The 13,920-nt window shown below is 38.5% G+C and overlaps 1 protein-coding gene across 4 annotated transcripts in view; it reads right to left on the bottom strand.

Moving 5' to 3' along the window:
• Positions 1 to 844: 844 nt before the first annotated feature.
• CAP2 (cyclase associated actin cytoskeleton regulatory protein 2) overlaps positions 845 to 13,920 on the bottom strand; it is a 67,965-nt gene continuing 54,889 nt past the window's right edge. For all 4 annotated transcript variants that reach the window (XM_039712075.1, XM_039712076.1, XM_039712077.1 and 1 more), the window contains 6 exons: positions 8,477 to 8,672; positions 7,468 to 7,643; positions 6,127 to 6,250; positions 5,821 to 5,903; positions 3,969 to 4,109; positions 845 to 2,427 (listed from right to left, as the gene is read on the bottom strand). In XM_039712075.1, coding sequence (XP_039568009.1) covers positions 2,344 to 2,427; positions 3,969 to 4,109; positions 5,821 to 5,903; positions 6,127 to 6,250; positions 7,468 to 7,643; positions 8,477 to 8,672 — 804 coding nt within the window. In that variant the 3' untranslated portion in view covers positions 845 to 2,343. The remainder of the gene's footprint in view (positions 2,428 to 3,968; positions 4,110 to 5,820; positions 5,904 to 6,126; positions 6,251 to 7,467; positions 7,644 to 8,476; positions 8,673 to 13,920) is intronic.

Below are 13,920 nucleotides of genomic sequence, written 5' to 3' on the forward strand. Positions count from 1 at the left end.
AAGTAACCAGTCAAAGTAATGTACTTAATGTGAATGTTAAGGTGAAGTTCTAGCCATGAAAGAGTTTGCCTTCAAATGTTTAAAGAAGAATCAGATCAGCCATCACAGACTTTGTATTTGATGGGGGAGTTAAATCCCTCAGAGGAACTGTAAGAATTTGCCTCTTTAGTGATTCAGGGCTGTCTTGCTGCTTTCTGTTTATCATCAGGATTTGATACCTGGTTTGTGCCTTACCTCCAAAGCAGTCAGTGGCATCCTGCTGCTGCATAATGCCTTGTCCCTTCTTTGCTGTATGAAAGAACAAGTCAGTACCTCAGGCTAGAATGCTCCAGAAGAAGATTATTTTGTGGAACACATTACAATTATGATTTAAGGATTAAACAGCCCTTCAACAATCCTTTTATTGTGACAAGTATGCAATGCCCATTCTTCAGAGATGAGGCACATCCAAGTGATATATGGAGTGGACCACCTGTGATTGAAGCCATATAGAGAAACAACAGGAAAAGCTAAAAATAGAAGGCAAACCATATCAATTTGCACCACATCATGATCATCTCCCTAGAGATAATCCCTGGAAGATACAGGTGTACCTACAAGTGAGAATCATGAAAAGCTCAATTTGCTGGCTGTCACCAAAGTTATGTGCATGACACTTCAAGTTTATCTACCAGCATACAGAATATCCTCTACTCACTGTGAGGTGGATTATGGCAGCAAAAGTGGTGCTATTTTAGTGAAATGGGAGGAGGAGCTACTTTTTCTCACTCCAGCTTTTGAAACAGGATTTGAGGAAGACAAAGCCTATAGGACAAACAGTACAACAGGTTAAGCTCTGAACAACTTTGTTTTTAAACAAGTACATTTTCCTTTTTATTTCATAAGAAGTTTACTTGTTGAAAAAATGATATATATTAAAGCAAACACAATTATACACATAGGTTAAACATCAGATAGCAAAACTGTAAGGAATGAGCACTACTGGTTGTATTGTATAGGGTTTACAATCAAAGGTATACTTAAAAACCCTTAAGAGTTAGTGTACTTTCAAGGTAAGTTAGGCACAAAATTTAGCTTTTAACTAGCTCTGCAAGCATGTCACCGTGATTTAACTGATACAAAGTATTACAAGTGATCAAAAACATAAATTTACTTTTAAAAATGTTTAAGTTTTATTTGTACTATGTGCTGAAATAGTACAAATTAATGCAATACTCCACCTTTGTTTAAAAAAAAAAGCATAGGGACTGTAAAGTAGAGTCAAAGAGCTAAACCAGAAATCACTGCTTTATTTGGGCTCATAATTAGTATGGCATAAATCTATGGCTTTGCTTCGTGAAGGTATTTGAAACTGAGTAACTCCTACAAATGTGGGGAAAAAACCTGAGGATGATACTTTTAATGAACATGATGAGTTACAATACAAATATTTTAAAGGAACTTTATAAGTAAGGGAAACTAGCTGGTATTAGATGTCTCTGTCTTCCTTGGTTTTCTGTGTAAGATGCAAGATAAAATTTTAAAAAGTGAGAGATCGTGTCACCCAAAAAAAAAAAGGGGAAAAAAAAAAGAAATCCAAGGAGCAAAAAACTTTCAAGTAATTTCCTGCAAGGTTTTAGCATTGATGAGGCTTTAGCTTAGAAAGAATTATTAATTTGCAAGAAATGAGAGGGCAGCAGCAAGTCTGTGAGCCATAGTAAAATCTTACTTCACAAAACACTGTGGGATGTTCTAAATATGCATATTAAAAACATTTTTGATTAAACTACCTGATTTTTTTTTCATTTTCAGTTAACAAAATGTATTGCTGTGGTGAAAATTGTCCTTTTTGGCTTGTTTGAAATGAAACACATTATGATTGCCACAGAACTGGAAGAAACTGCATACTTTCTACAGGTACATTTTTACTGCATCATACAGGAATTGCTTAATAGGCAAAAATAAACACCTTAAAGTCTTAATGCTGTTTTGATTAGCAGAAATACAAAAAGGAATGCACTGAAGCAAGATGATAAAAAAAAGTGTATCATGCAGTATGTTGTATACAAAATTTCAAACCAATGATGTGACTGGAGGGTGGGGGGTTTAACCTATTGCATTCTCATTCAGAGTTAAAACTGTTATGTGAAGGCAAACTGTGTGACTGTGTGGAGACATGACCAGGAGCGGGCTGCCTAACAAAAGGGTGCCAGATGTGTTATTGTTCCTAGCATGCAGAGCTAATGCTTGAAGGCCTATGACAGCAGCATGAACTCCTGCTACCTCTAGTTCTTTACATTACTGCTTTGTGTGTGCTGGCCGCAGCCTGGCCGCAGTCAGCAAGTGCTCTGTGGTGTGAGGACGTCAACCCACAATCTCTGCAGGTTCAGTGACCAACTTAGATCCATCCCATGCTGTCTTGAACTGTTCAGGAACCGGAAATTCTTTCTGGTAGGAAACAAAAGCAACAAAGATGGTTAAACAAACAGGGGATATCTCATGAAAACTGGTGGAATACTATTAGTTCTACATGACTGCGAAAGCATTGATAGCTCAGACATGCCAGGATTAGAGAGAAGCCTTCTTCATTACCCTAGGAAGTTATTTTACAATGCCACACAGGAAAGAAGCCTGATTGCTACCCAGTTTCAAATAGCCTTGGTATGGTATGACTTTGCAATAATCTCTCTCACACCATTATCTGCATCAACTAAGTAAATAAGCCTCATGTCAGAAATTACTTCAGATTCCATTGATGTCTGGGTTGGAAGACAGTAGAGAGGATTTAGATGTGGAGATTAACCCAGAAGTCTAATTTTAAGGACAAAAGCAATACTGTAATATGGAAGAATAAAATAGCATTTAAAAACCCAGTCATTTTAAGTGTGATACACTTCAAAATAATCAGCATCCTTTGTGGGGTACACAAAATGAAGTAGAACATCAAATGAAGTGCCCTTCTATTCTACAAATTCTGTGAAATGATTGGGTATGTTGTTGAGTATTTCTCTGTACCCAGGAAACAAAAAATTATGTAAAGAGAAGGGTTTTTTGTTTAGACCTCAAAGAGGTGTTTTGGTAGCCAGTAATTTCTGATGTTATGGTGTTTTTGAGGCAAGACTGAACAAAAGACTCTTTTTAAAAAAGAAACAAGTGAATATGAGCCCACTAAAAATTATTCCCTTTTTAATTGTCTAAAGCTGAGCATCCAGCAGTCACTTTTGGAAATGTGAAGCACAAAAGTTCTCATTACACATTTTATTTTATAAAGCCTAAACCCCTGTACTAAATTCCGGCCCAAAAGACTAACAGGAACTTTAAGTTCTGTCTATGACCATGCACTGCAATTTCAACTCTGCTCTATTGATGACACCAGGGAACTATTACAAGCACACTTTGCCTGCTTGTGTGTGAAGTGACAGAGCATGACTTTACTAGAAAAGCCACTGTGCACTATATGACAATTTTACTAGAAGGGGAAAGGAACTGGAAAAATGCAGCAGTTTAAGTGGCTTTTAAGGACATATGTTGAAAACAGTACAAAGTACTACAGCTGCTACCCATGTATCAATAGCTTTAGAGAAAACAAGTACATTATACTGTATTATTTCACCTGTAGTAGCATTACATTTATCTTAGTTTTAGCCTCATCATCTTCAGACTTAAGTGCTCTTCTGTGAAGGTAATTTCTTTGGGAGATTATGTTTGATATAAAAAAAAGAAGATCAAATGTATAGGACATAAAGCCATTATCCATCAGAATGGAAAGAGAGGACATAATTTCTGATCTCTGAAATTACTTTGTGCCCCAGGAAATGAGGAATTCTTCCTTCTGAGATACAGGAACATAGAAATTAAATTGTTTTGGATCATTTTTCAGTGACATAGTTATGTGTGTTACATTAGTTTATTTCCTAGGAGCTTAAGTGCTCTTAACTGTCAAGACTAGTATGAAACAGAGAGGAAATTTTAAAAAATGTCTCACTCACATAATCACCATCCTGGGGGATGAGAATGTTCATCTCGGATGATTTGGCACTCACAATCTCACAATCCAAAGACTCCTCACTGAGGTAGATGTGGCAGCCTTCTGTTTTGTTAATAGAAATGGTTGGCACTTTCCCCATCACCTGCAAAATAAAATCTATTTCACATCAAATCTTAAAATGCAAACAGAGATACTGTTAATAAGATCCTCATTGCCTTCTAGGTCTAATTTTGGCCACCAGCATCTGATCTATGTGTCATCTGCCTGTGTGACATTTTCATTTGATTTGCTGGACACTGAAAATTCTTGGTGGTGACCTATACACAACAGCAAACCTGTAATGTTCAGCAAGCTTTTAATATACAGTTTGATGACAGTACTTCTCTGATTCTCTCTAATTTCAATGGTACTTTTGTGCTGATATTCAGGCAGTGTTCACCTTGTTCAGCAGTGAGTATTGGCTAAGAAGTCAAACATGTAAACTTCAACACAGTAAGGAAAGACCCAGCATAAAGCAGTATTCAACAAGGTATTTGTAATACACTCTGAAGACTTCAAAGCTCTTGCAGCATATAACCAGATCCTGCCTTCCTAAGTGGATCCCCACTCTGTTCCATGACATGCATAGAAGCCTTATGCAATATTCACAGAACATGCTTAATTTTGATTCTAAGAATTTTGATTCTTATAAAAGGTATTTCCACTTTATTTGAGTATTAGCAAGCTGGGGCTTTGCTATTTATTACATAAAAAATTTTCAGCTTTCATGAATAGTTTAAGAGATAATGATTAAAAATACTATAATTATTTAAAAACTGCTCAAATAAGTGCCTGGGATCCTTAACTAATTGCCTCCTCTGCTGTAAAAAGACATGTAGTGATCATTAATAAAACTGATTGTTACAGTTCAGAATATAATGTCAGTCACTTGCATAAGGTTCAAAATATAAAAACCCCATCTTGCTCCTATTCCCTGTGGTGGCTGTGACCATTATATCTGAAACATGGAGCAGGACTGCCTATATTTAATGTCATATACCATGCACAGCCACTTAAGCAAAAGACCTCACTTTGAAGAGTGGCAGTTTGATATAATAATTAACATTTCTTTTTCACTTAAAGTAATATGTCCTGGAGTCCCTTCTTGAGGTTACACTCTGTGTGTCAGACACAACCCAGTATTAGAGCATGTAGTTAGACCTCTTTGGAACAGGATGACTGAAGTACTGTAAATGTCAGGCAGACTGTATATTTTGAGCAGGACAAGTGTCCCCAGCAGAGAGGGCAATGTGTAGATTTAAAATATGTGTATCTTCTTTTCATGAGAATCACAAGGAAGATGATCTCTGATTAAGATTTGAAGGCAAATAAGTACACTACTTAGTTATATAAAGTGTCACATCACTGGCCACGGAGATTTTTTGAAATCCCAGCACCTACTTTTATATTATAGAATTTAGTTGTCCTTTGACAGTCTATTTATCAATTAGCTAACTGCTAGAATTTCTCTGTAAGCACCACTGAACTTTCAAGTGCTGGGAGTTGCTTAGCATGCAAGCAAGCAGATCAAGCAAGCAAGACAGAAGTAACAGTTCTGCCAGTGTACAGATCTCTCAGCTGCACCAGAACCAGAAGGCACTGGGCTATGGGAGGTTTGTTCAGTGATAGTAAATAGTTTTCACAAGCATTTTTTAAAAACATTAGCAGAATTTAGAGCATATAAAGATCCATTTGGATACTTCTTACATTTGTTGTACTCTGTGAGTTTTTAAATCTCTTGTAACTATATGCTGGGCTTTTCTCCCCCCCCACTTGGTTCTAGGTCTGTCTTCATCTCTCAATTGAATATTTACCTGAATCTGAATATCCCTGGAGTTGATCACTTCCACGATTCCCACAACATTGTCAAACACAAGGCCAAACTTTTTACAGTTGTCTAAAATAAAAACAATCATAAATAAGAAAGGCAAGACAAAAGCAAATACATGCACACCTACTATATTAACTGTGAAAGTTTCCAGTCCTGCACTGCACAGCTGAGTGACTTTACTCTCATGATCAATCATTAAAGTGAATGGAATGATTCAGATGCATTATTAAGCACACAAGTCAGTTTTTTCAAGATTGTCACTTGAAGCCCAGCTGAGCTAACCACTCACCAATAGTAATTGAGTTGATTTTTCCTTTTATCTGAAGTGTAGATTTGTTACACTTAAAAATATAGGCCACTTGCTTGAGTTCCGTGTTGTTAATGACCAGGTCATTCTTATCCTCTTGATATTCCTATTTCAAAAGAAAGTTTATTTAATTGGTTGTCTTTAACTAACAGTCTTTAGCTAACAGTCAGACAGAGTTTAGTACAATTTATCCTCGAGTCAGTGCATCTTCAGTTACAACAGACAATATCCTTCCTGTGGCTTAAAATCCTGATCTGCCTGGTGACCAGATATCTCACCTAAGTGACCCTTAGATGACACTGTATCTTTTAGAGCTGCAGAGCTGAAGAAGTTAGCACAGACAGTGATAAAATCCATTCATTTTGCAGCGAAGATGTTATGCTCACAATTTAAAAAGGCACTCACAAAATGGCTGTTTGGCTCCCATCTGATTCAGTCTGAAGAAAAGAGCAAGTTTTCCTTCCCCAAGTGTTATATAATATTGTGAACACATACAGGCATTACTATATACAATAATGGAGCAACAGGCAGAGAAACTTCCTTTCACTAGGCTTAAAAGAACAATTACACTCCATGGATGTCCAGGAAAGCCTAGGGATCCACAAGGAAAGTTCCAATTAGTAGAACCATAACAACACAGCACAGGCAAACAGTGACTGCACCTTATGCAAACTGGACTCCACTGTAAAATACACTGACTGTGTATATAACCTTCTGCATGACTAAACTGCATATTCTTTCTGCTCTCTCTTAACCAACATAGCCACATCAATTTTCATTCACAGAATCTTTGTATATGCCTATATAAGTTAACACCCAAACTTTAAACAAATCTCCTTTTTCCATCTGTAAATGGGGCAAAAGGAAAACACTCCTCTACATTTAAGCATGGAAGACATGTTTGCATGGAATGGGCAATGAAATATAAATGTATAGTTCCATTGGCTAGGGAAACTGGAGAGTGTGGTCTGTGATGACTCTTCTCTCTCATTCACAGGAATGGCCTGCAAAAAGGGATTTTAATTGGTATTCTCTAATGGACTTGTTTCTGGGCCATAGTCTGATTTTGCAAGGAATTCATATGTTGGTTCTGACATTGTCCAGTGAGATGAATTAGTAAGTGATTCCCAGAGACAAATGAATTAACTTAAGAATCCTACAGCATAGTAAAAGTTGAACTGTAGCAATGCAGAGAAATGGAGGACTCAGCCCTTTTTAGTTGCAACTTTGTTTTGCTGCATGTTAATGACAGACAAGCTGTTTCAGTGCTCCTCCTGGTTTGCAATGTGCAACATGCAGTTCAGAGGGGTGACTGGAACTCACCACTCTCCACTTCTTTCCCTCTAGCTCCAAGACAGGGGCATGGTTCTGCTGTGGGGAATTCTTGGGAGAGGTAGGACTTGGAGTATGGCTTTTTGTTGGAGAACGAACAGGTGGGCCTTGGGCACGTAGGCTGGGGTTCTTGTGAGTCTTCTGGTCATCAGAGACATGTCGAAGCCCTAAAAAACCAAAAAGAAAGGGTGCTTGTGAAAGAGAGTCTATTTTCCAATCCTTAAAGTGCTCATATTGAAGCATGAGAAGTTTGTTTGTAGGTGTGTTATGTTATTCTCTGAAATTACTTTAAAAAAAATTTCCTCAAGCTTTACCTGGGTAACGACCTGAAGTGTAACTGCTGACATACTTTTAGCAGATCATATAAAAACTCTTGTATTGTGGATGGCTCTTAGTATCTTCAACAGAAAATCCCACAATGTCTTCTAGGTCCCTCTCTGTCTGTAGCAAGCTTTGACAGCTTGTTGTATCATGTTTTTCCATCAGAGTTTATTTTTCTAATTTATGACAATATTTGATCTATCCCTGCAGCATTAAATGCAAATATATCAATCATATGTATTTAAATTCACAGATATATACTTAAATTACAACTGTCAAATATTAATACAAAAAGCTTTATTTCACCTGACATGTAAGACGTTTTGACACAGGTTTGTACACTCAATGTGAGTCAGAAAGAGGGACACAACTTTATTGCAATTGCAACTTAAGAGGCTGACTGGGGGCTGAAGATATCCAGCTTAACAGCCTTAAAATTAAAAGGATACTTCTAAATGGTGTGAATGTCAGGTATACTAAACTTTTTTGGGTGCTGTGGCTTCTAAAGGAGGTTTCGGTATGCAGCCTTCTCCATCGGACCATTGCAAGCCTCAGAAGGATCTGAGCTGCTGGGCTGCAACTTAAAAACGCTGTGAAAGCTGTGAAATGCTGTGAAAAATGTAACAGCCCTTGCTGTAGTTTGAGTCCTGGACCACAATTCGATTTCTTTTCTGCTGACCTTTGGTAATTGCCTCTCCCTGGTTGAGCTGTGCAAAGAGGGCTGAGCGAGAGGCAGTTCCTTCGTCCCTGGCGGTCTCGGTTTCCGAATCGAGGATGGGGGGCGGTCCCGGGGGCGGCGGTGGCGGCGGTGGCGGGGAAAGGCTGGAGCCGCTGCTTAGAACAGATCGCATGGACATGGGGGATGCAACAGGACCCTGTTTGAGACAGAGGGAAATATTCTACATACAGTGTTTCAGGGAACTTTGTATCACAACAGCTCTTATTTATTAATATCCTTGAATGCTGCGAGTTCGGGTGACTCTAGAAAGCCACAGGCTCAGGAGAATTTCTGGCTTCATAATCGAATATAATCGAATCCTTCCCTGCACCTGAGCAAGAACAGCTAGAAAGACACAGACCACACTCTACCCTTACTCCACCTAAAATATTTGTCTTAAACTCTACCTTAAATATTTGTCTTCTAAGGGCTGATGTTAAAAATCTTTAACAGTAACTATTCCATAATTTATTCCAGTGTTTACTTATGTAAAAAGGAAAATGTCTCCTCTTTCCAGATAAAGAATATGTTTGGGTACAACACAAATAACTGAGAGGTTCATGAACTGTCAGTTACACATAGGGAACACAATAAATTGTAAGCAAGATGTAAAATGCTATCCTTTGAACTGTTCAAGTTATCTGTAAAGATTCAAATACCACAGAATGTAAAATGATGGTGATTCAAATATCTTGATTCTGAAATTAAATTTTTGAGTTTTCAGTTCTATTTATTAAATTATTTTTTTCTTCTTTTTTTCTGTTGCAGGAGATCACAGCACAAGTTAGGAGTGAAGGGGGCCTTGGCAAAGTAAGGAACACAATTTTTGTTTCAGTTTGCATAATCAAAAGTATATATTTTTGTCTGTATTACAATTCTTACATAGAATATTATAAAAAAGATGGAAAATACTAATAATTATCTGACTAAAATTTTATAAGAACGCCCTAACATTCCAATAATAGATGTTAGAGACAATCTGAGAATCACTTTTACTATCCTGCCACTGAGTGTCACTCTGGTTCTACCTCTCTGCAGCACAGAAGGAACTTTTAAAAGATCTATTGAGAAAATTAGATTGGTTCTGATGAGTTCAGGTAGCTACAGAGATATTGTGCATTGCAGCAGCAAATACTAACAGGTGGGCAGATACAATGGCAAAATTACAGGGACTTATGGAGTCACAGCTCCTCTAACTGGCTACCTTTGTTAAGAGATACAGGTTGTTACTGCATCCCTGGTAATCCATCCTGGAAACAGATATTGCTTAGCTGGCCTCTGAGGATATTTTTAACCATTTATGGTACTACTCTTTCTGCTTCCCTCTAAACTTAAACAGTAAAACATTGATCTGGTTCATGCATCTCACAGCAGTGGAAACTACAGCTATTTTTTAAAAAGTAAAACTTGTTCTGGCCTGTAAACCCAAACTGATAACAGGAAAAGGGCCAAGGTCCACATGCTCCTCTTTAACTTACTCTTCAGATATACTTTGAAAAGAAAATAAAAGTCCAAGATCTCCTAAGGGAATAAGCTGTCTTCTTGTTATTAAATCTTTTTGATCAAATGTAAACAAATTAGAAGATTCTCCTTTTGGAAGCAATTATAACTTATTAGCAGATATACTGGGACTAAAATCGACTGCTTTTAGAGCCATTCCATCGTTACATTTAACTCAGAGCTTCTGCTTGGATACTTCCTTGTTATAGGTCAGTGTTTTAGGCTGGGGACAACTTCTTCACTGAGCCCTCAATTTATAGTGCCTGTTCCCTGCTTCTGCCAGTGAAGTTACCTGCAGCAGAGTCAGCAGAACTGTGAATTATTGTAATTTTAAAAAAAAGAGGAATGTAAGTGGATTTAGTGGTACAATCAGTTACTGCTGCCTGAGTTGCAATACAGATCTTCCCCTTCTGTTGCCTGCAACCATAGCAACTGAATCCACTATGCCCTGGTTATCCAGAATTATGAACATTGCATTTGCAGGGCTTTTTAAAACACTCAGATACTCAGAAATGGCACTCACCATTCACAGTGTGAACATGCAGTTATGAATTATGTATGCTTTATGAAAGGCAATAGCAGTAATGGTATTGGCTAATAACTTTTAATCTGAGATAAAAATCCACTTGCTAAATTCCAGACTGACATCTGATTTCTCAAAAATACCTACTGCTTCCACCTGCCTATCAGTACACTGCTATATTTTTCCAGAAACTTGTGTAAGACTCACACGTCCACTTAGAATTAACACCATCTAAATTGTGCAAAGGCTGCAAAGATTCATTAGAGAAAAAAATTCTGGAAGCTATCTGGGTATTCTGCATATAACAGAGAGTGGTAGGCCACTCTGGCAGTCTCTTTGCTTCAGGTGTCAAACTCAAGACCATCACAGACCAAGGCAAGACACTCTAGGCTAAATTAATTCTGCTGAGTAGTGTTTCAAAGGCAGTTTTCCAAATGGCAACTAAAGTATGGGAATATCCATGTAATGAGACAGAAGTTAAACTCAGAAGGGTTTATCTGTGGAAGGGGGTCATCTCTCTCCCAGAACTCTGAAAGAACTTCCTTGTCAAAGTACAGATAAAAGGAAGGATTTAAAACACATCAGTTAAGCTTGGACATGGTTTTGTATGACTGGAGATTGTTGTCATTTATTTTCAAGAAACAGAAGATGTAGGAAAGGATCTGGGAAACTAGGAGCTTTTTTCCTTTTAGAGCAGTACTGATGAAAAAACAAGTCTACTCAAACATCTCAATTCTCGACCTGAGCAGCAAAGATATTCTAGCCCTTTTAAGTGGGTTTCAAAAGTAAGAAAAAAATGTATTCATTGCACTCATGCTGTCCATCTGCCTCGTTTTTTCTTTACAAGCCTGGTCCCTCCACCAAAGTCAGTGGTTATCTCCACTGAACACAAAAGATTTTGAGTTAGATCTAATTAAGAACATAGAAGTTATCACAAGGTAAAGACACCTGAGGTTCTGTCACCCTTCCCACTTTTCCTCTTAATTTTGTGCAGTCACAGAAATAGAAGACAGACCGAACCCTGGTTGTTAGCTTTTCTCCTGCATGGCAACTCTTGTCTAGTTTAAGACCTGAGTTACAGCTACACAAGCTAACTGATATTGTAGCATGCTATTTTCAACATCTAGGGCCATTCTGGAAACTGCAAACAATTTAAATCATAAATTGGGCTAGGCAAAATTGAAGGACAAAACACAGGAAAAAAGGTCTCTGAAGTACATGGTTTAACTGCTCCACTGTAGATCTCCCATCTTACAACATGGACTCCTCCAGTAGGACAATCTCCCATGGAAATAAAATGGCATGGAAAAGACAGACAAGTCTCACTAATGAGAGAGTGCACAGACCTGCTGGGAAGGGTACAGTATAACTCTGGCTACAGTCTTCTTTTCTTTGCCATTTTAATGTACCTAACTGAAATAAAAAATTCAAATGAGGTGAAATTCTTTGTGGGAGAGTGGCTCAGGGAAACTCTCAAAAGGGGGCAGAAAGCACAAAAGTGAACAGGAAATGCAGAATACACATTTCACTTCTTGCATTCCCTGCATGCCAGGAAGATGGGACCTGTGCTGCACTCAGACACACTGATGTAAAGGCAACTTAAAAATCAGCCATATGAAGTAGTTCCAGGATTTTTTTTTTTAAATTAATTTTGACTTCTATTAATAAATGAACCTCCAAGTTACCAACCTCAGTCACTGGCAATTACTTTGCTTTCCTTAGTTCCTCTTCTAAGACAAGTTACACCCTCAGGCTCTAGAATATTTCTGAATCAGGCTCTTAAACTGCTCTGGTATCTGGTAATACTTGTCTATAGTCCGATCCAATTTCAACAGAAGTTCCCTTCACAAAGTCCATTCATTTATGTTCTGTATAGGGTGGTGTTTGTGAGAGCTGCTGGGAATAAAATAGCATGTTACATGCCCACAAAAGTTCATCTATCCTAAAGCAGCAGGTGCTTAGCAGCTTTGCTATTTGCAAACAACTCTTCAGATTAACTTCACGCAGATGTTAACAACAGTGTGTCTTTACATAAAAAGTATTAGGAGCCATTTGGACCAGTGAAGGCGGTTGTTTGCAAGCTGCCTTTCTTCCTCTTTTATTTCAGCTGTTTGCCTCGGCAACAGCTGCTGTTCTCAGTGCTGTGGTGTCTGCAGACACCAGGTCAAGTTATACTGATTGCTGACTGCTCCCATTAACATGTTTGTATGGTCATTTTTCCATCATTTACAATATGCCCCTAGTGAGAATTACCAGGGGACAACAGATAGAGTCATATTTTGTGGAAATGTAACACAAAAGCAAGGTAAAACTTTTAACCTGGTAGCTTTGCATCACAGTGAACTTGACGTGCTTTGAAATGTGCTCCTGGAGCTTTTTGAAATGGAGGGAAATGTAATTCTCTGAGTAAGGTCCTATCAGGAAGAGAAGATGCAGGCCCTGTGACCATGTACTAAGCTCTGCAGGGGATAAAACATTCCAGAAATTTCCCCTCAGGGCTGTCTTCAGCTTCCACCCATGCTCTAAATGGGGTGTCAGGAATGGGTCAGGGTTTGCTCCTTGCTGGATAGCCCCAAGCCATCCGGAGAGGTCCAAGAGCCTCCCATTGACTGTGGCAGAGAAGCTTCCTTTAGCAACAGTGTCTGATGCTGCTCACAGTGCTGGGTCTGATAAATGTCACTGTGCAGAGTTTGCAGATTGTGGTACAGCCTCAAAGTATGCTATATTTCTACCTTCATCTTGTACAACTGGCAGAAGGGTGAGGTACACTTCTTCTTCTCACCTAACTGGCTTGCTGGAAGAAAGAAATTATTGTTTATGTTGAGAAAGCTGCCTGGTTGAAATTCTCATTTAATTCCCTTGAAATTACAGCAGAGCTGAGTGAAGCCCTTTGCTTTTGAGAAGCTGGGCCTTGTTAAGCACATTTCTCCTAAAGGTTTCCTTCCTCTGGAGCACAGGGCAAAGCCAATCTTGTTAGAGAAATAAAATGCTGTTCAGATATAACACAAGTGCTCTGGATGCCATACTGTCACTACTTTTCAGTGGCCATATGCAGCTTGACATGTCTTCAGGTCTGAACCCAGCTACCGAGAGACAGTAAGAATTTCTTTTTATGTCTTATCGCAGATGTTACTATTTCCTGAGCTATTCTTGCTGAACAGCTCCCTGGGTTAGCCTTCCATGTCACTGTTACTATATTTGTAGAACTGCAGCAGCAAGGAGCCCCAGTCAGAGGCTCCTATCTCTGGGGATATGAGGGGCTTATGTGCCAGACCCTGTACAAACACAAAATGCAATGTCCCTCTGTGTTTATGCAGCTTTCAGCTGACACAGAGCAGCACGGACACTGAGGGCAACAAAGTTCTTGTGCTGGGAGCCTGAT

Source organism: Passer montanus, unplaced genomic scaffold (genome assembly GCF_014805655.1).
Source record: "Passer montanus isolate IOZ18808 unplaced genomic scaffold, ASM1480565v1 scaffold26, whole genome shotgun sequence".
Lineage (NCBI taxonomy): Eukaryota > Metazoa > Chordata > Aves > Passeriformes > Passeridae > Passer > Passer montanus.